General features: G+C 51.0%; 1 protein-coding gene across 2 annotated transcripts in view; it reads right to left on the bottom strand.

Annotated features, from left to right (window-relative positions):
* LOC147724977 (E3 ubiquitin-protein ligase TRIM39-like) overlaps window positions 1-25,722 on the bottom strand; it is a 170,350-nt gene that overhangs the window by 133,463 nt on the left and 11,165 nt on the right. The window contains exon 3 of one of the 2 annotated variants that reach the window (XM_086966456.1): window positions 22,430-22,660. In XM_086966456.1, the coding sequence (XP_086822582.1) occupies window positions 22,430-22,660 (231 nt within the window). Of the gene's footprint in view, window positions 1-22,414; window positions 22,661-25,722 lie in introns of both variants that reach the window. The other variant, XM_086966457.1, reaches the window with a different exon arrangement.

The following is a 25,722-nucleotide window of genomic DNA, read 5'->3' on the forward strand; positions in this document are numbered from 1 at the left end:
AATGGTGATAGGCTCCAAGTTTCCTGAAATAGGCAAACATCGAACCCCTCAATGAACGTATGCCACTCTGGAATGTCTAACTTCCTTTTTAGCCCCGCAATGTTCCAAGAAAGGAAATGTATTACCCGCCGTCCATTAGGCACTATGGTGGACCCCCCCCCCCCCTTCGCACCCTCCTTATCCACCCTGGTCTTACATCTCCCCCCCTCCTGTGCCGGGTGAATAGGTGTTACGAGGCAACCAACCATGCTAGTCATAGGCCCGTCAAAGGAAGGAACCTCTGTAATGTTATTAATACTAACAGTTTGAGCTGGAAAAGAACTACCTTCCCCTATACCTATGCTACCACATGGTCTTGTTGGGGCCCCCCCACCCAGAAGTTCACTTGCCTCCCCCCCAGGCGCTGAACTTCAATCGCAATCTTCCAGCCCAGAAAGCTGGGAAAACCGATTGTAAGTGTCCAGTGGGTAAAAGGCCTCAAATGATTCATCCTGGTGCCATTGTTCATCGTATGTCTATAAGGGACAGTAGACCAGGCAGAGATCTGTTCAGGTATCAAGGAAAAGTGTTGCCCAAAATGGGTATAATTGTTATTGTAGGGCAAAGTAAGGGGTGGTCTATAAGAATGAGGTTTATTTGGATATCTAAATGGGGTGTCCTCTGGCCTAGGATAGAAGTATGTTAGGGCCAGAGGAATGATGCAAGTTCCCCCGTTTCCTGGTGGCCAATTTAGGATATAATCAACGGCCCGAGGGTCTCTAAAATTGACCACCACTAGATCCCCTCCATATTTTTAGTTCTACTCCCCAGCCAGTTAATCCGTCTAACATGGACTATATCTCCATCTATGTTGGCCGCTATCGGCCTATACGTCCTTAACCAATGAATAATTTTATTCTTAAGGTCAACATATCCCTCCTTCTTAATTTCTGCTAGCTGAGGGACCCCTGTTAGGACCACCACAAAGGGCACTGCTTCAGGGGGAATCTCCACTTGTGGCACCTTTTTGCGTGGTATTCTATTATTACTAGTTTCCCCTTGTACATCCTGGTTGTTGCTTGCCGGGACCTTAGGAATAGATTTATTTGAGGCGCCACCCGATTCAACTACTGGTGTCTTTACATGTTTAGGAGGCAGTGGGTTTTCGGAGGGAAGGTCAGCTCTACCCTGGGGCTGAATAGTTTGCTTGGCCGACTGAGCTGGGGCAGGTGGGTTCTTTTGGACAGAGGTAGGGGGGGGGCCTTATCGGGGGTGCAGGATGCACCACCCCACTCCCCTGGGTTTTTGACAGAGTGGCCATACTAGTTATAGCTGCTTCCAATATGGTAAGTCTGATTTCCACCTTTTTGATAGACTCATTGATTGGTACAAGGAGAGATCTCAACAAAAACTCCAAGTTTCCTATCAATGTGGGGGGAGGTAAAGTATCAGCTGCTGTATCTCTAATATTACTGTCAGAAGCCACCACCTGCATGGCTACTTCAGGTAAAGTACAAATCAATGATGGTACTACTGCTGGTGTAGAATCCCGAACCTCTGCTGGGGTAATCTCAATTGAAATTGGGGTTTTTGCCCTTTTACCAAACTCAGTATGCGGGGTTTTTGCTTTACCTGGGGCCTCCCTAAGTTTTCTCCTTTTTTTACTAGGTGGTGGGCGATGAATCTGAGCCGCGGGTAGAGGCTTAAGTTTCTGTTTCCTAGGTTTAGGTGTGGCCCTAAAGCGACTGGTACTAGGGGTAGGAGAAACTATTGTGATATTATCCACAGGCAGACAAGGTGTGGATACAAAATCACGGAACAATAGTGGGACGCCTTCTAGACTAGCATTGTCCTCACTCAAGTCTACTGAACCTCCTTCCCGGGTCATAACAAGCAAGAAGCTATCCGTGAGGGGTCTATGCTTCATGCTCTCAACAGAGCGACGTCGCTCTGCCCTACGCTCTGCTAGAATAGAGTCCTTTTCGCCCTCACTCTTCTTCTGAAAATAGTTCTCCAATGACCCATTGCGTAATCTACCTTTTTTTCCAGGGGTATCCTCCTCTGTCGTCATATCCGACGAAGCAGGTCAGGGGCCACTGGGCAGCAGATGTTAGGGAGGTGGCCCAGCCCGGCCTCCTCTGGCCTACGAGGGCCTTAGAGGGCCTGCCCTTGTCCCGGGCTTCTCCCGGCGAGCTCCCGCGCGCTCCCGCGCAGCGGTATTCACACGTTATTTTATGGCTGTTATGGTGATGGACGGGTTGTCGGGGGCGGGGCGGGGAGGGAGAGCAGCCCAGGTGGAACGGGCGGGGTTACTGGGACTCCTGGGAAATGTAGTCCCAGCCCTCTTGCTCGCAGCCCTCAGCCCCTGTTTTACCCCAGCAGCAGCTAACAGCCCACAAAGGAGAGCGCCCCTCTGCGAAGCGGGAGCCGCGCAGCGGGTTCCGCGAGGCTTTGGTGGAGATGCAAGGAGTCCACGGGCAATCCAAACAGCAAGGCAGGTTTGTCAAGGTGTCCCACGAAGTGCAGGGCAGGCCGGTATTTGATCACCCGGACGTTGGGGGCGGGGCGGGGAGGGAGAGCAGCCCAGGTGGAACGGGCGGGGTTACTGGGACTCCTGGGAAATGTAGTCCCAGCCCTCTTGCTCGCAGCCCTCAGCCCCTGTTTTACCCCAGCAGCAGCTAACAGCCCACAAAGGAGGCAAAGGGCAATCCAAACAGCAAGGCAGGTTTGTCAAGGTGTCCCACGAAGTGCAGGGCAGGCCGGTATTTGATCACCCGGTCGTTGGGGGCGGGGCGGGGAGGGAGAGCAGCCCAGGTGGAACGGGCGGGGTTACTGGGACTCCTGGGAAATGTAGTCCCAGCCCTCTTGCTCGCAGCCCTCAGCCCCTGTTTTACCCCAGCAGCAGCTAAGAGCCCACAAAGGAGGCAAAGGGCAATCCAAACAGCAAGGCAGGTTTGTCAAGGTGTCCCAAATTAAAATGTACACAGTCGTAATCCACATGTAAGGAAAAAGCAATTTCCAAGGTTTCTTGTGTTAAAGATGGGCCTTCCGAACCTCCTTCAAAAACACGTACTAAAGCTGGGTTCATAAAAAGCAGTTTATTCACACCATAGCATTTCAAGCCAATCTGGCTCTTCGTCAGGGGTAACTGAAAATTACAATATGCATATGTGTTAGTATAACATCCTCTTATTACGTACACAATTTGTTGTTTAAAAATGCTCACAAAATCTATGCGCATCATCTCAATTGTTCACATTAATTCCACTGTCCAACTAAAAAATTCTTCTCATGTGACACCTAATCAGTGTTTACTTTTAATTTCCCCATGACCGTCACATCCCTTCAAATCATCCCCACTAACTCCACGATGTAGGTGCAAAAGCCTTCCTTTCATCAGTTTTTATGCTCCAATACTCCTTCTCGTAACCACTCCCTCCTACCACTTTTCCACTAGCGTTCATTACATTCTCTGCAAGCGCAACCCTCCTCTTAATCCTACCTATACTTTCCAAAATTCCCGTTGCCAACCTCTGCCTTCCTGTACTTTTCATTCCCTGCTTCCGTAATATTTTCCGTAATATTTTAAACATACCTGCTGTCAATCCTTTCTTTATAAACTCCATGATTTCTAGGACAAATCAATATTCAAATAAGGGGATGTCCCTGACTGCTAAAGCCGAGTTTTCCAAGAAATCGTTCTGGCTTTTTGGAACTAGTGGAAGTGTCCATGCCTGTATTTGGACTGCATGGGCTATGTCTAAATATGGCTATGATTTCTATGCCTATATAAGGGTAATGTGAATTATATGAATTATGTGAATTATATCTGTATAAGGGTATGAATCAGGAAAATTTCACTTAGGTCCTAAAACGCTATACAACAATATACCATGCTAACTGCAAGAGCCAAAGTGAATGGGCATACATCTGAACCAATCAACATCACACAAGGAACGCGTCAGGGCTGCCCACTTTCGCCCTTACTCTTTGCGATAGCCACAGAACCATTAGCAGCTCGACTGAGACAACATCACAGGCAACGTAGTATTGGGTTTACCTCTAGGGGGCTACTCGTATCCATGTACACGGATGACATGACCATTTACTTGATAGACCCGAAGGTGAACTTGGCACCGGTGACAAGAAAATTGGTTTGATATGGAGGCCTGACCCGGGTACGGATTAACTGGGCTAAATCCACAATAATGCCTTTAACTGACAGCACCACCCCATTTGATACTAAACATCCAATAAAATGGGTAACGAACCGACTAGATATTTGGGGATTTGGATTAGTAGGGATGTGCAGGAGATATGGACAGCAAACTACAGGAAGGTTATGGACTGGTTAGACGGAAAAATATAAAGATGGAATCGCCTACCACTAGGCATGGGCGGAAAATCCGTTCCGCTCGCGGATTTTGCGGATTTTCGGGAAATCCGCAATCCGCGAAATTTGCGAATCTCCCGCAAAATCCGCAAATCCGCGAGCAGCGGATTTTGCTCGCACTGCTCGCACTGTTCGCGTGAGTTCGCGTGAGTTCGCGCCCCGCGAATAAGTGCAAAATTGCAGAAATACAATTTTAGCAAAACTGAAAGTAACTACTTACCAGGTTCAAAAGTTCAGGCTCATCATTAGTAGCCATTTCCTGTAGTGCTTCCTGAGGGGCCCCTCCAGAGTTCAGTTGCCAGTTGAAACTATTATGTGACCCTGCTCTGAACCTCAGAATAGTTACACATATGCCACAAAGGTCCTGAATTACAGCTAAGGGAGACAAGCAGGAGCCAGGCTGGAAGTTAAAATCCATTAATCAGCCCCTAATTCATTATTGTCAGTTGGGGCAGGGCAGGTGTTGTAACTAATTTTGCAACAATGAAAGCACTTAGCAAGTGCAAAAGATCACTAATCAGGGCGCACTAAGGAAGCAGGTGCCAGCTAAAAAAATATTCTGTGACACATTAATCAGCCCCAAATTAATTCAGGTCACTTGAGGCAGGGAAGGTGTGCTTTGCTTTGCCGAAAATAATGTACACTGGACAACCAGAGGGTGTGGTGATGAAACAGAGGGTGGCATGGGTGGGCCAGAGGGTGGCATGAGTAGTCAGAGAGTGGCAGTGGTGACAGAGAGTGGCAGTGATGAAGAAAAGTGTCCCAAACAGGCTGGACACGTAGAAACAACAAGTTCGCGAAACTTGCGACCCGACAGGTAAGTTCGCAATTTGCGAAAGTGTACAAAACCCTCGCGAACTGGCAGAAACACGGGCGAACACAAAAAAAAAAAATCCGCAAATTCGCGGGAATTCGCGGATTTTGCGGATTGCGAATCCGCAAATCCGCAAAATTCGCGAACGCGAGATCCGCAAAATTCGCTCATGCCTACCTACCACTCTCACTGGTTGGCTTCGTCACCATAACAAAAAGGATTATCCTCCCCAAATTACTACATCTGTTTGTAAACATAACAATGTCAGTAACGACGCATTTCTTCCGGCGTCTTAGATCCAATGTCCTTTAACTGGTATGGGCCGGGAAACAGCCCCGTATATCTGGAGATGTCTTCACATTGCTGTTTTACAGGGAGGATTGGGGGCACCAGATTTTTAATTATATGGATACTGCGCTCAGGCGCAATACCTGCACTTCTGGAAACACCCAATACCATTTCAACGGCATGTTGCAATGAAACACGACAAAGTGGTTTCCCCTGCCCCTGCACACAGTTATTTATCAAAAATGTAAACGTTCAAACCACGAAATAGATACAGTGGAGGGCACCTTCCTCGTATTACGGCAAATGTGCAATACACCACAACGATCAGCATTAGACATGCTTCTGTATTACCAGATGAGAGCGGCATGCAGGGCCAGATATGACACGTTTCCAATAGTGCTCCAGACACTGCCGGCGCAGGAACATATCACAGTAACATCCGCTAGCAAACTAATTACACGCCTCTACACCACTACACAAAGGGAAACCCCAACAGCTATACCACAGTCCTGTATAGCATGGGAAGCAGACATGGGTATAACCATCACTGATAAGCAGTGGGCATTCTGCTGTAATCAACTAGAGCAATTATCCCCACACTACCGCTTAAGGCTCATACACTTTAAATATCTACATTGTTTGTACCGCACACCAACGCAGCTACACCGCATGGGACTCCACCTGACACAAGATGTTGGAGGTGTGGAACCCTCCAGGTCACCTTCACGCACCACGCTTGGGAGTGTCGCTCCATTGCAGCATTCTGGAACACAGCATTCACACACACAGAGAACATGTCAGATCAATCAATACCGAGATCCCCACTTGAAGTGCTACTAGGTCATGTGCATAATTCTCCGAAGGCAGTGAGGAAACTTACAGAGCTATTGCTACTTATGGCAAAAAGACAGGTGGCAATCCACTGGGAAAAGCCCACGCCCCAACGATCCGAGCATGGGTGAAGGACATTGTGTAATGTAAGAACCAATTTTCACAATTTTGGGAACTCATGCCATGTAGATCCCGGGTTAAGGACATATGGGAACCCTTTGCCACTTGGCTTAGCGAGAGAGGGGAAGTAGAAGGCGAAAACAAAGGGCAGGACTAATGCACACCAATCGGACAGTGCGCTAAATGGAGGCCATCATGGTATGGGAGGGAAGTTGCTGAAATGGAGATGGGCCACAATATATAGGGGCCACCATTATAACTGTTGAAGCAAAATCAGTAAACGGCTGTGTCTATGTTGATATACACTGATATGCACAATGTAACAGATTTAAAGTAAAAAGGATGTTTTTCTTTTCTTAACCTAACTGTAACCCTTTATAATTGGTGCACACCCCCCCTTTTTAGGTTTCGCCTATTATCATTCGCTTGCGAATGTAATAGGCGAGAATTCAAGTGCTCCATCGACTCGTCAAACCACTGCGGTTTTTTCACAGTGCATGTGAGTCACGTGACCACAAAAGCGGGTCACGTGACCACACAAGCACGCGCATCTCCCTAATCCGCCTGCCACACTTCTCCCCTCGCTTACATTCCCGCCCCCCCCACCAGGCTCTCCCGCCCCCATCCGTCTTCCCTCCACGCATCTCCCTAATCCGCCTGCCACACTTCTCCTCCCCTCATACGCATTCCCGCCCCCCCACCAGGCTCTCCCGCCCCCATCCGGCTTCCCTCCACGCATCTCCCTAATCCGCCTGCCACACTTCTCCTCCCCTCATACGCATTCCCGCCCCCCCACCAGGCTCTCCCGCACCCATCCGGCTTCCCTCCGGCCATTTGCCAGCATTGCCAGGCCATTTGCCAGGAGCTCTCCCCCGCCCGCAGCTTGACAATGTAAACTCCTATTGCTACAATTTCTATTTCTATTTCTATTTCTATTTAGGGGTGCTTATAGAGCGCACTGACACCATGGGTTTCCTGGCGCTGGTTGGACAGAGAGAGGATAGAGGGACTAACCGGATTGAGGGAAAAGCCAAGTTTTTAAGGACTTGCGAAAAAGTATCAGAGAGTTAGAAGTTTTGAGAGACAGAGGGAAAGAGTTCCAAAGTTTGGGGGCCAGGTGTGCAAATCTCCGGCCTCCAGATCTGCAAAGCTTGTAGGGGGGGACAGTCAAGAGGTGAAGATGAGTGGATCTCAGATTCCGGGATGGGCAATAGGGTCTAATAAGGGATTTCACAAAGGCGGGACAAGGCCCGGTCAACGATTTAAAAGTAAGGCAGCCGACCTTGAAAGCCGCCCTTGCGGTGACCGGGAGCCAGTGGAGTTTGGCAAGAAGGGGCCTGGCGGATTGCCACTTCGGGATCCCTAGGGCCAATCTCGCCGCTTGATTTTGAATCACTTGCAGTCTGGCCACCGATGTTTTGGGCAAACCGTGATAAATCGCATTGGAGAAATCTAAGCGGGAGAGGACAAGGGCCATGATGACCTGCAGGAGGGCATCAGGTGTAAAGAGGGATGCCACTTTCCTGATCCTGCGTAGCTGGTAAATACAGGACGAGACCACTGTCCCTACCTGTGGCCCAAGGGATAAGCCGGAGTCAATTGTGACCCCTAGACTCTTCACCGAGGTCGCGGGGGTGGGAGGGGGACCAAGTTCCGCCGGCCAAAATTGTGGCCCCCAGGAGGTGGCGCTCCTACCGGGAAGGAGGAGCTCCGTCTTGCCGGGGTTCAATTTTAACTGGTTGTGGCCCATCCACTGGAGAATGTGGGACATGACTGCCTGGAAATTGAGGATAGCAGAAGAGGAGGTAAGAGGAAAGATGAGTTGCAGGTCGTCCGCGTAATTAAACACGGTGACGTCCCACTGCCTCAGAGAAAGAAGAAGGGGGCGAAGATAGAGATTGAAAAGAAGAGGGGATAGAGAAGAGCCCTGGGGGACCCCGCATGGTGAGTGCTCCCTTGGAGCCCTGAAAGTGCCCAGACTGAGGGTCTGAGACCTGCCGGCCAGGAAGGATTTGACCCAGGCCAGCGCCAGGCCCTGGATGCCAGCCTGCTCGACACGGCGGAAAAGGATGTTATGATCCACCGTGTCGAAGGCGGCCGACAGATCTAATAATACCAGGGCCTGGGGGGTACCCTTGTCAACCCCGTCTCTCAAGGCATCCAGCACGGCCAAGATCACTGTCTCCGTAGAGTGGCCGGGTCTGAAGCCGGCCTGGTTGGCCTCGAGAAAGTTGGAACTCTCGATAAACTGTGAGAGACAGGTAGTGACGTGGGCCTCCAGGATTTTAGAGAAGAAAGGTAAAAGAGAGATAGGACGGTAATTCGCTGGAACCGTGGGATCGGCCCCCGGCTTCTTCAAGAGGGGCACCAGTACGGCCTCCTTGAAGGAGCCGGGCACCGTACCGGAAGAAAGAGAGGAGTTTAGCAGGGGGAGGATGCAATCGGGTAGGGAGTGGCAGATGTCCCGGAGTATGGACGGGGGGCAGCAGTCATCAGGGGATCCGGATTTGATACGGGTGGCAATACGTATCAGTTTGCAGTTAGTAATCTCTCTTAAACTGCCTATGCACTCCCACCCACACAGAAATAGTACTGCAACTTCCTCATTTCTATCTATGTTTGCATCTGTTTCTCACTAGAGCTAGGGGTTGCACACGCTTCCCCTGGCACAGTCGTACTCTGTTAACATATTGGATTCTACGCATGCCCGCCCAGTGAAGCCCCCAGGCACCTCGGGTGTAACCCCACCCTCTCGCAGATGCGGGACTGCGGGACTCCTGATTACGGTTACTAAAGGACTTGTAATGCAGTCTGTTCTCTAGGAACGTTTACCTTGCCATCAAGTCCAATGGAACAGTATTTGAAATGTGCGGCAGTGGCCGACTGCATCACCACATGCCGCTGGAGCTTAACGCAGGAACTTTTAACCACAGCGGGCAGCACCTCATCTGTTTGCTTGTTATGTAGTGAAATGTGCGACAAGGTGCGTGGCAAAATTAAGAGTGGGTTTGTGACAAAATCTTAATTGAGGACGGTCGCTCTACACGCATAACGCTGACATTCTAAGCATTGACTCTTGAGGCTAGAACCAAAATCGTTCATTGTGATGATATGAAAGTCCCGGGTTCAAATCCAGGCACGGCCATCCCACCCCTTCATCCAGTCAAGGTCAACCAAAGAATAACAGGCAGTCCCGTATGAGCTCACCAGAGAGGGGAATCATGTACTCTCGATCAAAGCGCTATAGCGCATTCCCGTTTGAGATGCTAATCAACAACCAGTCAAACATCACTGGCTCAGGTTTGATCATCGGGGCGGCCCCAGAAAGCAGGTACATAATTATATTATTGACATTTCACGGGCGGGGCCTTGGAGTACGCTTTACACACTAGAACCACCACTCCCCTCGGCCCCTCCCCTACAGGAAGGCCCTGACACGCACCACACCCCCTCCCGGGAGCTCCTGCCCAGCCTGTGGTGCAGGCGAGGGGCAGTCTTGACTTCTTCGCCAGTCTCTGAGCCACTTAGATTTCTGTTGGAATCCAAAAAGGCCTTAAGCAAAACTAGCACTGCCTTGCCAATAGGTTTCGCATTTGGAAAGTTGGAGCTATTGGTTTTGTAAATGACATTTTATATTTATATATCGTTATTGGCATTGTCAATAACAATATATAAATATAAAATGTAATTTACAAAACCAATAGCTCCAACTTTCCAAATGTGAAACCTATTGGCAACGCCAGTGCTTGTTTTCCCAGTTTTTCTATTTCCTTCCATAACAAATTGTTTAGTTCTCCTTGTTTCTTGTAAAATTTATAAAATATTTTAAAAAAATTATTGTAAAATTCAATAAAATTTTTTTTTAAAAGTATATATATTAATACACACAGTGATCCCACAATAAACGAATAGTTTCTTACCTGTCGGTGTAGTTTTGCAGCTTGATGATCTTTCTGGATTCACTATGCTGTGCATATTCCGCGGTCTTGTGGTTGGGTCCGGATTCGTAGTCTTTTCTTTGTTTTTGTTGTTGTTTTTTTTGTCGCCCAGGTGGGCGTCGGCGTCACCCTTTCCTGGGTGTATTTCCGGTGACGTCGGCATGCTTCCTGCGGAAGCTCCCACCCTTGGGCGCCATCTTCGGGTTCTTTTTCCGTGTTTCTTTCGTTTCCGAAGTGATGGCAATATTCTATGTAGGTGAAACTTCTTTTAACCGCTTTGTATAAAAAGTAATTCATTTTATTTATTTATTGATTTATTTTTGACCACCTCTTTCTCTCTCCAGCCTCATCTTTCTGGCGGAGGTGGGTGGGTTCGCTAGTGAATCCAGAAAGATCATCAAGCTGCAAAACTACACCGACAGGTAAGAAACTATTCGTTTTGCAGCGTGAATCTTTCTGGATTCACTATGCTGTGCATAGATTTTGTAGCGGTTTCTCATCTCTGTGGCGGCTGGGTAGAAGATGAGCTTTGGTTCTTGAATATGTGCTGGAGCACCTTTTGTCCAACTTGTGCTTCTTTGTTCATTTGAACATCAACTCAGTAGTGCTTCGTGAATGTGTGCACTGAAGCCCATGTTGCCGCCAGGCATATGTCTTGTATGGGTGTATTAGCCAGGAAGGCTATTGTCGCACCCCTTTTCCTAGTGGAGTGGGCACGTGGTCCCTCTGCTAGTTCTTGTCCTGCCCGCTTGTGGCAGAGTTGGATTGTTTGCGCGATCCATCGTGCAATAGTGTTCTTTGTTACAGCCTTACCCAAGAAACTGTTGGCGAATTACACGAAGAACTGCTTTGTCTTCCTATGTCCTTTTGTCCTCTCGATATAGTGCATGACCGCCCTTCTGGCGTCTAGAGTGTGAAGGGCTCGCTCTGCGCTATTTGTTGGTTTTTGGAAAAAACTCGGAATCTGTATGGACTGGTTCTTATGGAATCTGGACACCACCTTTGGCATGAAGTGTTGGTCAGTCCTCATCACAACCCTGTCATTGTGTATTTGTATGTATGGTTCCTGCAGAGTTAGCGCCTGAAGCTCGCTCACTCGTCGTAGGGACGTTATTGCAACCAAGAAAGCTGTCTTCATGGTCAGCATCTCTAGTGAGGCCTTGTGGAGCGGTTCAAAGGGCTCCTTCATGAGTTCCGTCAGGATTATGTTCAAGTTCCATGCCGGTGGTGGCAACCGCTTGGGTGGTGCGACCCTCTTCGCTCCTTCCAGGAATCTCTTCATAACCTGTGACGTGAAGAAGCTCCTGCCCATCTCACCCCTTGTATAGGCGACTATCGCTACCAAGTGGACTCTTAAGGAGGACGAGCTGAGTTTTTTTCTCCAGTAAGTGCGTGAGGTATTTTAGCACTGTGGAGTCCTTCTTCATTTTATTGTGAAGTCTTTCCTTCCTGCACCATATTGTGAATCTCTTCCACTTTGCCCCGTAGCACTTCCGTGTGCTGGGCCTTCATGCCTCCCGAAGGACCCTGAGGGTGCTCTCAGGCAGTCTCAAGTGTGCGAATTCTATGTCCTCAGGAGCCACGCCACCAGGCTCAGGTTCTCTGGCTCTAGGTGCAGTACCTCTCCGTTGTGCATGGAGAGCAGGTCTTTTCTTCTGCCGAATCTGTGGGGTGGACTCTGTGCCATCTCCATGATCTGCGAGTACCATGTCTGTCTGGCCCACTGTGGTGCGACCAGCATCAGGGTCATGTTGCTCGCTCTGCACTTGCTCAGTACCCTGTGTATCAGTGGTATCGGGGGAAAAGCGTAAGCAAATGTCCCGGACCAATCTATCCATAGGGCATTCCCAAGGGACCCTTCTTCGGGTTGTCTGGATGCGAAGCTTCGGCATTTGGCATTCTGGCGTGTTGCAAACAGGTCCACTGATGGCGTTCCCCACTTGTTGAACAACCACATCGTCTCCTGGGCATTGAGCTCCCACTCGTGGGATGTCGATGTCTGTCTGCTTAGCCAGTCTGCCTGAATGTTCTCCTTCCCTGGTAGGTGTATGGCCAGTAGGTCTATCCTGAGGGGGATGGCCCATCTCCATATCTCCTGCGCCAGTGTCGAAAGCGTTGTTGACTGTGTTCCACCCTGCTTGTTGATGTAGAACATCGCTGTGGTGTTGTCTGTCTGCAGCAACACCCTCTGCTTGTACAGTCTTGTTTGGAAGGCTTTCAATGCAAGGAAGATTGTTTTCAATTCCAGATAATTGATGTGCTTCGACGCATCTGCTGGTGTCCACAGACCCCTGACTTTGAGCTCTTCCATGTGAGCGCCCCATCCCATCAGGGATGCGTCTGTGGTGATGGTCACTGTTGGTGTTGGGGGTGTAAGAGGCTTTCCCTTTGCTATGTTCTCCATGGTCCACCATGTCATTTCCTTCTGCACTGCGTGCGTCACAACCACTAGATTCTCCCAACTCCCTGAAGCTTGTGACCATTGTTCCTGGAGCCACTCTTGGATCGGTCTCATGTGCAGTCGTACGTTTGGTACCAGGTGGATGCATGATGCCATAATCCCCAAGATCTTGCTCGCAGTCCTCACTGTCCGAGCTTGTCCCTTCCGGTAGAGGCGAGTTTCCCTCACCAGGGCCCCTGCTCTCTTGTTGCTGGGGAACACTCTGCAAGGTGTTGATCTGTGCCCCCAAGAAGATCTTCACTTGTTCCGGCTCCATTGAGGATTTTTTCCAATGGATGGAAAACCTCAGGTTTATCAGCGTTCTCGTCACTGTATGTGCGTCCTTCTTGCATTTCTGGTACGAGCCTGCTTTCACTAGCCAGTCGTCCAGGTAAGGATATACGTGTATCCCCCTTCTTCGTAGGTGCGCTGCGACTGCCGCGAGGCACTTCGTGAAGACCCTCGGTGCTGATTTTAGACCGAAGGCTAGTGTTGTGAATTGGTAGACGCTGTCTCCGACCGTGAACCTGAGCATATGTTTGTGCGTTACGTTCATTGTTATGTGCAGGTAGGCGTCCTTGAGGTCTATTGTGACCATGAAGTCCCCAATCTGCAACTGCGGTAGCACCTCCTGCAGAGAGGTCATTTTGAATTTTTGTGTTCTTATGAATGTGTTCAGGAACCTGAGGTCCAGAATGGGTCTCATTGTCTCGTCGACCTTTGGCACGAGGAAATACGTTGAGTATATTCCCTTGTTTCTTTCTTTGAAGGGAACCCGTTCTATGGCCTCCTTTTGAAGTCAAGTCAAGTCAGAGAATTTATATAGCACACTACATACCCAGAGGGTCTCAAGGCGCTTGAGGAGGGGTGGGGAATTACTTGTCAAATATCCACGTTTTAAGTTGCTTTCTGAATGCTAGGTGGTTCTGGGTAAGGCGAAGGTAAGTGGGAAGTGAGTTCCAGGTTTTAGCTGCCAGGTAGGAGAAGGATCTACCTCCCATGGTGGTTTTGTTGATGCGAGGTACAGTGGCAAGGGCTTGGTTGGATGATCGTAGCTGGCGGGAGGGGGTGTAGAAGGACAGTCGTGTGTTGAGGCATTCTGGTCCGATTTCGTAGAGTGCTTTGTGTGCGTGGGTTAGGAGCCGGAAAGTGATCCTCTTATTGACGGGAAGCCAGTGGAGGTTTTTCAGGTGACCAGAGATATGTTCTTTACACGGGATGTCTAATATGAGCCTGGCTGAGGCGTTTTGGATTCGTTGGAGTTTTTTCTGGAGTTTAGCGGAAGTACCGGCGTAGAGGGTGTTTCCATAGTCCAGTCGGCTCGTGACCAGAGCGTGGGTGACCGTTTTCCTAGTTTCGGTGGGGATCCAACGAAATGTTTTTTTGAGCATGCGAAGAATGTTGAAGCAGGATGAGGAGACAGCGTTGACTTGTCTGTTCATTGAAAGTGAGGAATCCAGGATGACGCCCAGGTTCCGTGCGTGGTCTGTCGGGATGGGTGCTTTTCCAAGGGCTTCTGGCCACCAAGAGTCGTCCCAAGCCGAGGGGGAGGTACCTAAGATGAGGACTTCTGTTTTATCTGAGTTCAGTTTCAGACGGCTGTGTTTCATCCATTCGGCTACTTCTTTTATTCCTTCATGTAGGTTAGTTTTGGCGGTGCTAGGGTCATTGGTGAGTGATAGGATCAGTTGAGTGTCATCCGCGTAGGCGATGATGTTGAGGTTGTGCTGTCGGGCGATGGCCGCGAGGGGGCTCATGTATACGTTGAAAAGGGTGGGGCTGAGTGAAGATCCTTGTGGTACGCCGCAGATGACTTCAGTGGCCACTGACTTGAATGGTGGAAGGCGGACTCTCTGGGTTCTTCCGGTGAGGAACGAGGTGATCCATTCTAGTGCTTTTCCTTGGATTCCGATGTTTCTGAGGCGCTGTAGAAGGGTGCTATGGCAGACTGTGTCGAAGGCTGCGGAGAGGTCGAGGAGGATGAGGGCGACTGTGTCTCCATTGTCCAGTAGAGTACGAATGTCGTCTGTTGCTGCGATGAGGGCGGTCTCAGTGCTGTGTTTTGCTCGGAAGCCGGACTGTGAGGAGTCGAGGGATTTGTTGGCTTCGAGGAAGGCGGCGAGCTGGTTGTTGACAGCTTTCTCGATGACTTTGGCCGGGAATGGAAGGAGCGAGATGGGGTGGTAATTTTTGAGTTCGGTGGGGTCAGCTGTGGGTTTCTTCAGGAGGGCGCTGAGTTCAGCATGTTTCCAGCTTTCCGGGAAGGTTGCGGAGTCGAGGGAGCAGTTGATGACGTCTCGGAGGTGCGGTGCTATGATGGAGTTAGCTTTGTTAAAGATGTGGTGAGGGCATGGGTCTGTGGGGGATCCTGAGTGGATGGAGTTCATCAGGCGGATGGTGTCCTCAGTGGAGATTGGGTTCCAGTCATTAAGGATGTTCGAGGGGGGTGAAGGTCCAGCAGATGGTTGGGTGGGTTGGTCTCCGGGTTGGTTGTCGAAGCTGTTGTGGATGTCTGCAATTTTGTTGTGGAAGAATGAAGCTAGGGAGTCGCAGAGGGCTTGAGAGGGGGTGATGTCGTTAGAGTTGGCCGAGGGATTGGTAAATTCCTTGACGATGTTGAAAATTTCCTTGCTGTTGTGGGCGTTGTTATCTAGTCGGTCCTTGAAGGCGGTTTTCTTGGCCTTTCGGATCAGTTGGTGGTGTATGCGGGTGGCGTTTTTGAAGGCGTCCTTGGTGCTGGTGGATGGGTCTTTTTTCCAGGCCTTCTCAAGGGAGCGGCAGAGTTTCTTGGATTTCTTAAGATCATCGTTGAACCAAGAGGCCTTCTTGCTGCCAAGTTTGCTTTGTCGTTTTTTCAGTGGTGCTAGGATGTCGGCGCTGTTGGATAACCATAGGGTGAGGTTGGTGGCGGCTTGGTCGGGGTTTGAGGAGTAGGCTGGGGGGTTTAGAAGAAGCGATGAGGAGATCTGGTCGATGGTGATTTTGTTCCAGTTTCTTTGCAGAGTTGGTTGTGGGTGGTTGTTGGGTTTGGGCTTGTTGTAGGTAAAGTGAACGCAGCTGTGGTCAGTCCAAAGGAGAGCCGTAGTGTGGCTGAAGGAGACATGATTGCTGGAGGTGAAGATAGGGTCGAGAGTGTGACCTGCGAAGTGGGTGGGGGAAGTGACCAGTTGTTTAAGTCCGAGGTTGGCGAGGTTGTCCAAAAGGGTGGTGGAGTTGTGGTCGTTGTTCTTTTCAAGGTGAAAATTGAGGTCTCCCAGAAGGATGTAATCTTTGGAGGGGAGCGCGTGTGGAGTGATGAAGTCCGTGATGTCCTCGCTAAATTGTGCGCGGGGTCCTGGTGGCCTGTAAAGGAGGGTGCCTCTGAGTGTGGTCTTGGGGTCGATGTGGATCTGGAAGTGAAGGTGTTCAGAGTTGGCGAGATTGACGCCAGAGCTTGTTGAGATGTGGATGGATTTCTTATGGACGATAGCGATTCCTCCTCCTGTGTGGCCGGTACGTCCTTGCGTATGATCTTATAATCTTCTGGGATGGCAATGGTGATGTCTGGGGCGGAAGAGGCGTTCATCCATGTTTCTGTTAGGAAGGCGACGTCCGGAGAGATGGTGTCTAGTAGATTCCATAGGTCAATGGCGTGCCTGTGGACCGATCGGGTGTTGAGCAAGATGCATTGTAGGTGGTTGGGGTCGGGAATCTGTGGTGTGATCGTAGCGGAGTTGTTGTCGGTGCCGATGAATTTGCAGGAGTAGCATGAGAAAGGTCCATGGGTGTGTCCAGGAGCGGCTTGGACGCAGTTGGGGGGAGCGGCCGGGGTTAAGGGCTAGGAGGGTGGTGGCATCGTAGGTAATGCGGGAGGGCTGGGCAATGCGAGGGCCAGGGGGTCTGGCGCTGGGCGCGGTCCAGGCGCGGACGGGTGTAGACGGGCTTACCTTTGGCGCACCTTCGGCGCGGATTGGGCGCGGTCGCTGCGCGTAAACGCTGCGCGCGGGAACTCCTGTCATATATGGATAGTGGAGGGGGAGGGGCGAGGGCGGCTCAGCTGGGAGGCGGGGCGGGCTACACAAGACGACAACAACAAACAAAATGGCAGCGGAGGGGGGGAGCACAGCAGAGCGCTTGGGGAAAACGCGCAAACACAGTTAAAGTAACGATGGTAAATCAAAAGTGCATTAAAAGCAAAGCGGCAACCAGGCAGAGCTGCAGGCAATAATAATGAGGCAATATTGACAATAAGCGCTGCCCAACGATACCAATTGTCACCAGGGACACTGGGAGCGACCACTCCGGCCAAAGCGAAGAGCGAGTCACAGCGCTTCCAGGTAAGGGAGCGCTGTTTGTAGTCTGTGGGAGGGCGGCTCAGCTGGGAGGCGGGGCGGGCTACACAAGACGACAACAACAAACAAAATGGCAGCGGAGGGGGGAGCACAGCAGAGCGCTTGGGGGAAATGCGCAAACACAGTTAAAGTAACGATGGTAAATCAAAAGTGCATTAAAAGCAAAGCGGCAACCAGGCAGAGCTGCAGGCAATAATAATGAGGCAATATTGACAATAAGCGCTGCCCAACGATACCAATTGTCACCAGGGACACTGGGAGCGACCACTCCGGCCAAAGCGAAGAGCGACTCTCGCTTCTTCCTGAAGCCGCTGCAGCTGATCGTTTGTTAGTTTCTTTCGCTTTGGTCTCCTGCTTGTTGGTCTCCCTTCCAATTCTAAGCAGTACCCGTATTGGATGATGTTTAGAATCCATTTGTCTGATGTGATCTCTCTCCATTCCTGGAGATAGAGTCTTAATCTTCCACCCACCAGTGTTACGTGGTGGTAGTTGTCCATTGTGTCCTGCCCCTTTGTACGTGCTGCCCCCTGGGAACCTTTCTGTTGGCGGGCACACGGGTGTCTCTGAAGTCATTTAGAGGTGGGCTGCTGGCGCCCTCTTTTATGCTGTCCTCGTCCATTTCCTCTCCCTCGAAAGGACTGGCCCCTTGACTGGTACTGCCAGGACTGCTTCTGTTGACTCTGTTGCGCCTGCGAGTCAGCCTGGTGTGTCTGTTGGAAAGCCTGGTGTGAAGTACCTGGCTGGTTTCCACCTCTTCCGCCGGGCCTCCGTGACTGGGTGCCCCTTTTGCTGCCTCTGAACTGCAAGGCTCCCATGGATTGCGCAGTTTCATTGTCTTTCTTTAGTTGACTGAGTTTGTCGTCAACTGTTGCTCCGAATAGCGTCTCGCCGTTGAACGGAGTGTTCAAGATGCTGTGTTGCACTTCAGGCTTAAAGCCCGAGATTCTGAGCCATGCGTGTCTTCTTTCCGTGACACCCATCATCATGAGCCTGCTGGAGGTGTCTGCACCATCCAGGGCCGTCTTGAGGCAACAATTTGCCGCATTCTTCCCGTCTTCCACATGTTTCTCGGCCTTCTGCCTGGCCTCCTGGGGTAGGTCTTTCACCAGTTTCCCTAGCTCCTCCATGATCTGGTACATGTGCCTGTTTATGAGGGCATTGGAATTAGCCATGCGCCATTGGGTCGCGGCATTCCGTTCGATCCTTCTGCCCACTAAGTCCATTCTTTTGCTCTCCTTATCAGGGGGAGGTCCAGAAGTGGTGGCCATGTTAGCCCTCTTCCTTGCTGTGGCTGTGATGATCGAGTCAGCTGAGACCACGCCTCGGATGTAGGCTGGGTCCTTTGATGAATGTTTGTACTTTTTTTCGGTTCTGGGAGTGACTGCCTTGCATGTTGCGGGCTCCCTGAATGCTTCCATCCCCTGTGCCAAGACGCTGTCGAGCATAGGTAGAAACTGGCTCCTTGTTTGCGTGGGGAGCAATGTCTTGAGGAGAAAGTCCGCTTTCTGCTTCTCCTCGTCGAGTTTGAGCGTGAAGGCTGTTGCCGCCGACCTTATCACCGAGTTGTAAGCTCCGATGTCGTCTGGCGGCGATGGCCTCGAGGGGTATGTGTCGACCGCCTCTTCTGGGCTTTCGGTGTCGACATCCAAGTAATCCTCCTCCTGCGGGTCAGAGGTGGCCGACTCGGCGTCCAACCTGCTGTCCTCTTCCTCCTCATAGCTGTAAGCCTCGTAGGGATTTTCGTCCTCTTCCTGGTCGTCGACCATTTCGGTGCCAGGCTCATGTTCCTCGACCTGTTCCTCTTCCTCCTCGACCATTTCCTGCATGGGTGGCTTGGTCTTGTGGGGAATCGTGAAGGCTCTCATCTTGGCGTCGAAATCCTTTTTCCGCTGCAAGATGTTCTCCATTTCGGCTTCTAGTCGCCGTTTTTTCTTTTCCATCTCGCCCGCGTTGTCCGCGCCGGATTGTTCGGCCACTCTCTTCGGCGCCTGGCTCGACTGCGAGAGTTTCGGCGTCGAGGACTTGGACGTCGAACTATGTTTCGGGTCCCTGAACGGCGTCGAGGCTTTAGGGTCTTTCTCCCTCGACGTCGAAGTCGATCGGTCCTTCTCGGGGACGATCTTCGACGACTTCTGCTGCTCAACAGCTCTCGGCAGCAGGGACTCCTTCTCAGAGGATCCGCTGGGCCTGTGGGTAGCCGCGGACGCCAGGTGTCTCTGCGTCGGCGCTTTCGGGGTCTTGCCCTCGTTTTTTCGAGACTCGGGGTCTCTCGTGCTCTTGGGGAACGACGAGTCTCCTACCTTATCAGATGTCTTCGTGTAATTGGTCTTGACGACTGTGTAGCTGTCGTCTTCGGCGGCAGCGTTGTCCTCTTCCTCCGAGGACATCCCCAGCTCGTACAGCAATGGCGTCGGGGCTTTTCCTCGGAGGGTGGCATGCGCTACCCTCTGGCTCTTCCTCACACGAAGGGTGTTCGGGGCGAAGACGGAGCAGGCGTTGCAGTCCTCGCTTCTGTGTTCTACCGGTAAACAAAGGTTGCAAACCGGGTGTTGGTCTTTCTGCACGAACTTGTGGTGGCAGTTAGGGCAGAACTTGAAAGGCGTGTTGTCCATCATCGAGTGTTTAGGCCTCCCTGGCCGCGCGAACGTCGACGATCGTCGAAGTCCTCGATGATTTCTCCTTCTTTTCGCCGGGCAGTGTTCGGCGAAGTCTTTCGTAGTCTTCTTCTCTCGATATCTTCTCGAATTTCAATCTTTTCCTAGTACTTTCTCCAAAAATGGAACGATCCAGACCCGACCGCGGAAAAAAGAATCTGAAGATGGCGCCCAAGGGTGGGAGCTTCCGCAGGAAGCATGCCGACGTCACCGGAAATACACCCAGGAAAGGGTGACGCCGACGCCCACCTGGGCGACAAAAAAAAAAAAAAAAAAAAGGCTACGAATCCGGACCCAACCACAAGACCGCGGAATATGCACAGCATAGTGAAACCAGAAAGATTCACGCTGCAAAACATATGTTACTGCATTTCACACATAGAACCCTTGGATGAAGTGGGCAGTCAAAATCATTCTACCAAATTCTTTGTGACATCACATTTCCTGTCTTTTAAGGGAGAGCATGACTTGTCTCTGTCACGCAACAAGGCTTCTATCGCTTTCTTAAGGTTGCTCTGCCTGATTTCCTATGGTGTGGTGTGATATTTGGGGCATGTTGTTTTCTGCTATATTGTCCAAGCAACGTTCGCTACCCCGAGACCCGTGGGTAGACCCCCTGGTGGGGGTGTGTCTTTATTTGTGAGAAGGCTTCTGAGTCCAGAAAATCCGAGAGGTCGTCCGCATCATAATTTTCTGAAGTCTTACTATTGATAGTTCCAGCATCATAGTACGATAGAGAAGGCCACTTTCATATTGTGCTGCTGGAGCCGCGGTCTCAGGACCAGGAATCTTACATTTTATCACCGTATCACTTGAATAGTCCGCCACAAATCGGAATCTGTTGGCCATCAAGGAAGGGATATTTGTGTTTTTTAACCTCTAGCAGGATTATTCGTATTTGGCTGTGCCCGAGTAGACATTCCATCATTGCCCTGGCCTGGGAGAAGGTGGAGCGCTGTGAGCTTAGAGTCTGAGTGGCCACTTTTTTTCTTGAGTGACGGCAAATTGGGTGTCCAGAATCTTAAGCAGAAAGCACTGTGAAAAGGCAGTCATGTCAAACCCCTCCGCTACTTCCTTTACACCATAGATGTGGATGTTTATCTGCTGGAAGCGATCTTCAAGGTCCATGACCTTTAGTTTGAGCCACCCGATATCCAGCCCGTCTGGTTGAGAGTTCACTATTGAGGTTCTCGATTCTGCAATCCATAACATCTAGGAGTTGGTGGACTGATGTGAAGTCAGAGCACATAGAACTGTTTTCTCAGAAAGGTCTGACATTGAGGGGGTCAAAATTGGTAATTTGTAGGCTAATGCAGTGATCTCTATCTGTAACGTATTTAGGTCCATATTTATTGTGTCACTCAGCTTTGTAGTGGTCCCTTCTTTGTTACTTGCTAGCATCTCAGCTATAGTGAGGTTTGCTGGCAGTAAGTCTCTATGCGACATCGCAGAGAAGGGATGTGCTTGAGGTGGCGTCGCAGTAATATACCTGGGTGGACTGGTTCTGTACACTGGACTACTGGCTGCATGTTTATGGAGCTGTTGCTTTTAGAAGCGAACGCATACAGAGCCCCACAGGCCCTTATTAGGGGAGCAACAAGTCTGAGTTGCTGAGGCGTAGAAAACTGGAATGCCTCCCTAAAGGCCAAAGGAGGACTGGGATTGGGCTCACTATAGGGGTAAGGACAGTGGTGTGGCTTTATCACCTGATTACTAGACAACTCTCCCTCAGAATACGGTGGGGCAAAAGAGAGAGCTCAGTGCCTCTTCTCCCGGGCAGGGCATTGGGGTCCAAGACTCGTTCCCAAACAAGAAACCCACAGTTCACTGGTCCAGCATTGCTTAGTTCCCGGGTCCATCCAGGGCTGAAGCAAGAGCAGGTAGGCACCATTCTTTACAAACCACCACAAGATAAATACTGCACCTGCTTGGATCCAAGCAGTCTCTCTGCCTGACTCGGATGAGCAGGGAGGTTCGGCATCATCTCCTATTGGCGTACAAGTACAACTGCAGCCGGAAGCGGCCCCCAATAGTGCAGGGACAGGGAAGGTCCTTGTGAAGCAACATCGGTCTTTTGAAGAGTGCAGCCAGGCCCATAAGAAACTCGGTTGGGGTGTGGGGAGGGGTTGCCTCATGTGCACTCTCATTTCTCCATGGACAGGCCAGTTCACGGTCCTGTGAGCCCCAGCGATATTTTGAACATGGTCTTTAGACAGCACAGTACGATAAAGCCTGATATTCTGAATCTGGTCACGACAGTGCAGTCTGATATTCTACATTGGAACACATGACAGACCACCCTTTGATATTCACAAGAGGACACCTGACCCGGAACAGAATAATATTCTGAATGGGGTCACAGGAGCCGGGCTGCCATATTCTTTATACCTTGTCGTGTGTCAGTATACAAGAGGGCTGTGCTATACTGAACCAACTTGTACATTACGTTGGGTGGTCATAACAGAAAGATTTGTTATTATTTAAACGTGTCTGTATATTTTGCTGGGTTGTCAGAATACAGGTCAGTGCAAATTAGTCCTGATTGTTGATCATGCATGTCTCCCGCTTACATTCAACACCTCACACACCATATGAATGTAGCACTTCTGTATTGTCTTGTATTCACCAAGCGGTGTCTCACCTTCAAGAGGTCCAACGCTGGCTCCTTGCATTTCTTCTCCAGATCTGTTATCAGGGCATCAAGAGAAGTGATTTGATTGGACAGTTTAGAGATATTTGCATTTTCTACCATGGTAATGGTCTTCTTCATATCCTCCAGTCTCTGGTGCAGTGTCTGCTCCGTGTGTCTCAGGAGTTCACGCAGGTTTTCAATCTCAGTAGCAATTTTCTGCTTCTCTGCTCTCGCCTTGTTCTGTCAGCACCAGAGAAATGACAGTTAGAATATGGGACGCTGCCCACACACACAAACCACCACTGAGCTCTGCACTACCCACACACACACAAACCACCACTGAGCTCTGCACTGCCCACACACAAACCACCACTGAGCTCTGCACTGCCCACACACACACAAACCACCACTGAGCTCTGCACTGTCCACACACAAACCACAACTGAGCTCTGCACTGCCCACACAAAGACCCCCCACTACAAACATGTGCACTGTGCGACCCTTGACCCCGTTTTCAGACAGGTCGCTCCCCCACACCGCACAGCACCACCTGTGCGTCCCTGCCCTGTGCTCGCTTCAAGTTTGAGGCCCCTGCCTCTGTTGTGTCGCTCTGCCTCCCCCGTGTCCCCTGTGCCCTGTTGTTGCCCTGACTATTTTCTGTGCCCCACTGTGGTGACTATTTATTTTTCTTTCGTTGTCGTGCCCAGTTGGTGTCGTGCTTATTTTTTTTGCCCCACTGTTGAAACTTTTTTGTTTATGTGCCCCTTTGTTGCCTTGCTTACTTTGTGCCCCACTATTGTGAATTGTTAGTTTCTGTGCCTACTGCTGCCCTTGTCTCTGTGCCCCATTGTTTCCGCCTCCTCCGCCCTCTGCCCGTTCACGTCGCTGCTTCCCCGCCCCACTGCTTGCCCATTCGCCGCCCTGCTCCCGCCTCCCAGCCGCTCCTCCCTCCCACCTCCCCTTATATGGCGGCCGTGCCCAAGGCGCACTAAGGCAAGCTTGTCTGCGCCCAGCACCAGTCCCCCGTGAAAGCCACGACTCTCGACGCCACCAACTCCCTCCATGCCTCCATGCACTCAACACCGGACGACCGCACATCTGCTTCCTGGCCAACCTGTAGCACACCAAAGGACCCTTCTCCTGCCGGAGCTGCAGCTTCACCAGCCTCCGAGCCGCCAACCCACCCACCTTGACAAGACGCAACCACGTCAGATGCATACTACTGAGCACCCGCTTTGCACACAAACACGCCGTCAAACTCTGGGGCCTGCTCTTCAGATTCTTCCCGGACGTCGCCTTCCTGACAGAGACCTGGATGAACGGCTCCTCGCCACCCGACATCGCCATAGCCATCCCAGACGGCTACAAGTAAGAGGTGGAATTGCCATCCACAAGAACACCCTCAAGGTCTCGACCAACTCCAACGACAGCCTCAGCACCGCAGAACACCTGCACCTCCAGATCCACACTGATCCCAACACCACCCTCAGAGGAACTCTAATCTACAGACCCCCGGCCTCAGTTCAGCGACTCCATTGTCAACTTTGTCAGCATGCATGCCCTCGCCTCCATGGACTACATCCTCCTCGGTGACCTGAACTTCCACTTCGAGAACAACAACGACACCAACTCCACCACCCTGATCGACAACCTCACCAAGGCCCCCCTCATTGCAAAAACCAACCTACACGAAGGAATGAAAGAACAGCCGTCTGAAACTGAACTCTGACAAGACGGAGGTCCTCATCCTCGGCTCCACCCCCTCAGCCTGGGACGACTACTGGTGGCCGACCTCCCTGGAAGCAGCACCAACCCCCACCGACCATGCATGCAACCTGGGGTTCATCCTAGACTCAACGCTCTCCAAGGCCAAGCAAGTCAACAACGTCTCGTCCTCCTGCTTCAACACACTCCGTATGCTCCGCAAGGTCTACAGGTGGATCCCCACCGAAACAAGAAGACCGGCACCCAGGCCCTCATCAGCAGCAGGCTGGACTACGGAAACGCCCACTACGCAGGAGCCCCAGCCAAACTCCTGTAACGGCTGCAATGCATACAGAACGCCTCGGCCAGCCTGATCCACGACATCCCTCGACACAGCCAGATCGCACCCACCTGAGAGAACTGCACTGGCTCTCAGTCAACAAGAGGATCACCTTCAAGCTCCTCACCTGCGCACACAAGGCACTCCACGACACCAGACCAGCATACCTCAGACGACTCACCTTCTACACTCCGAACCGCCAGCTCCGCTCGTCCGACCTCGATACCGTCCCCCGCATTCGAAGAGCGACCTCCGGCGGCAGATCATTCTCCCACCTCGCTGCCAAGACCTGGAGCACCCTCCTCCTCCTCCTCCGGCAGACCCAGGACCTACTAACCTTCAGGAGCCCATTTAAGACTTGGCTATTCGAGCAGTAGCAGCACCCCTCCCCCTAGCACCTTGAGACCCTCACGGGTGAGTAGTGGGCTCTACAAATTGATTGATTGACTGTATAAAGCTTCTGGCAGAGCTGTGCTTTGACCACCACCTCCTCCACTGAGCTGTGCATTGGAAGAGCACAAACCCCCACTGAGCTGTGTGCTGCCTCCCTCACACAGGCCCCCAATGAGCTGTGCACTGTACACAGTCCCCCACTCACTATGCACTGCACTGCCAGCTACCCATCCACTTTCCTCCACTGAACTTTGCACTACCCACTCAAACGGACTCCACTGTGCTTACCAGCGCCCATCCCATATAGCCTTCCTCTTGGAGTCTCTGGGTCAGGGTGAGCAACCATGGGACTTGGCTTACCATCAGCCATCGGTTTGTGTTTTTGAACACAAAGCCCAACAGCTTCGGTCAGTATCATCTTGCTAATCCAGAATGGTGCAGGGAACCAGAGGTGGTGCTGGGCTACCAGGGACCGTATAGCACTGGCGCTCGAGCCCACATTATTCAGACCAGCTCTGATATGTCTGTACATGTACAGACCGTCGTGAACAGACTCTACAAAATAATCCTTCAGATGGTCAGGAACAATTGTTGCTGCCCTATCCCACAAAGCATTGGTGTAGTGGCTAAGAAGGCAAGTGAATGCATAAATGAATATCAAGTTTCAAAGAGCGCACAAGAGTGTCCTGGCACTAGATGACAAGTAAGAGAAGAGAAGGCGGGTTGCAGTTAAAGAAAAGCCAGGTCTTAAACTATTTTTTAAAGGAAGGTTTATTACCTACTTGACATAAGTCGGCCAGCAAGCTATTTCAATCTTGCAGGCCGAGGAGGGACCCGTTTGTGCTTGCTTAACCCAAGGAACTTT

The sequence above is a fragment of the Lissotriton vulgaris genome, chromosome 4_1 (assembly GCF_964263255.1).
Source record: "Lissotriton vulgaris chromosome 4_1, aLisVul1.2, whole genome shotgun sequence".
NCBI classification, from domain to species: Eukaryota; Metazoa; Chordata; class Amphibia; order Caudata; family Salamandridae; genus Lissotriton; species Lissotriton vulgaris.